Source organism: Morone saxatilis, unplaced genomic scaffold (genome assembly GCF_004916995.1).
Source record: "Morone saxatilis isolate NCDOM2014 unplaced genomic scaffold, NCSU_SB_2.0 Contig10, whole genome shotgun sequence".
Taxonomy (NCBI): domain Eukaryota; kingdom Metazoa; phylum Chordata; class Actinopteri; family Moronidae; genus Morone; species Morone saxatilis.
In genome coordinates, this window is record NW_023339652.1 from 1,997,163 (window position 1) to 1,998,007 (window position 845).

Genomic DNA, 845 nt, shown 5'->3' on the forward strand with positions numbered 1-845 from the left:
TGCACAAACATAATAATAATAATAATAATAATAATAATAATAATAATAATACATAATGTCAAATCTTTTTTTCACCTGTCTTAAGAGATGAAAAAATAATTTCATCAATTATTTTCTATCCTGTTCTTATAGTCTATAGTTCTTAAAGACAAAAAAAAAGAATTCCACTAAATCTCTACAATAACTCATTTTCTCCATCTCTGCTCCACTGTATTGTTTTGTGTCCTGCAGATGGACAGCGCGGTGGATGAGGTGTTTCTGAACGTAACTCCCCTCCACAGAGCCGACAGCGTCATCCAGAGTGAACTAAACAAACTGCAGACATCGGTAAGACATAAAGACACAAAGTGAAGGAAGTCTGTTTGTTACAAGTAGTGAAAGATGGTAGGAAGTTGTTACTCGTGCCCATTAGCTCTAATATTAATATTTATCAAACTTTGTTCTACATTTTCACTATTTTTGGAAACATTTTATGCAGAGAAACTCCTGAAAACAACCAACAAACACACTTTATCCATTCTGTCACACAAACAACCAGCTGATTATAACAAAATATCAGGAAAGATCTTTTTTTGGCACATTGCACATACAAAGGCTTACCATATTTTACTATACTACTACTATATACATAGTTTACTGTGTATATTTTATTGTATTTTATAATATTTGATTATATTTTATTGTAATTTTATTCTATAAAGTCTATAGATAATAAAGTATCTCATTATAACGTATCACTGTTTCACTGTGGGACAATATTTCTTTACTAATCAGTTATGTATAATTGACTTAAATCTTTTTAAATTAAATATATCTTTTTCTTTTTGGCCTTTTCATGGCTTTAT

The 845-nt window shown here is 29.5% G+C and overlaps 1 protein-coding gene across 1 annotated transcript in view; it reads left to right on the forward strand.

Annotated features, from left to right (window-relative positions):
• LOC118339449 (23 kDa integral membrane protein-like) overlaps nt 1–845 on the forward strand; it is a gene marked incomplete in the record, with an annotated part of 7,888 nt that overhangs the window by 4,058 nt on the left and 2,985 nt on the right. The window contains 1 exon segment of the mRNA XM_035677073.1: nt 232–327. Coding sequence (XP_035532966.1) covers nt 232–327 — 96 coding nt within the window.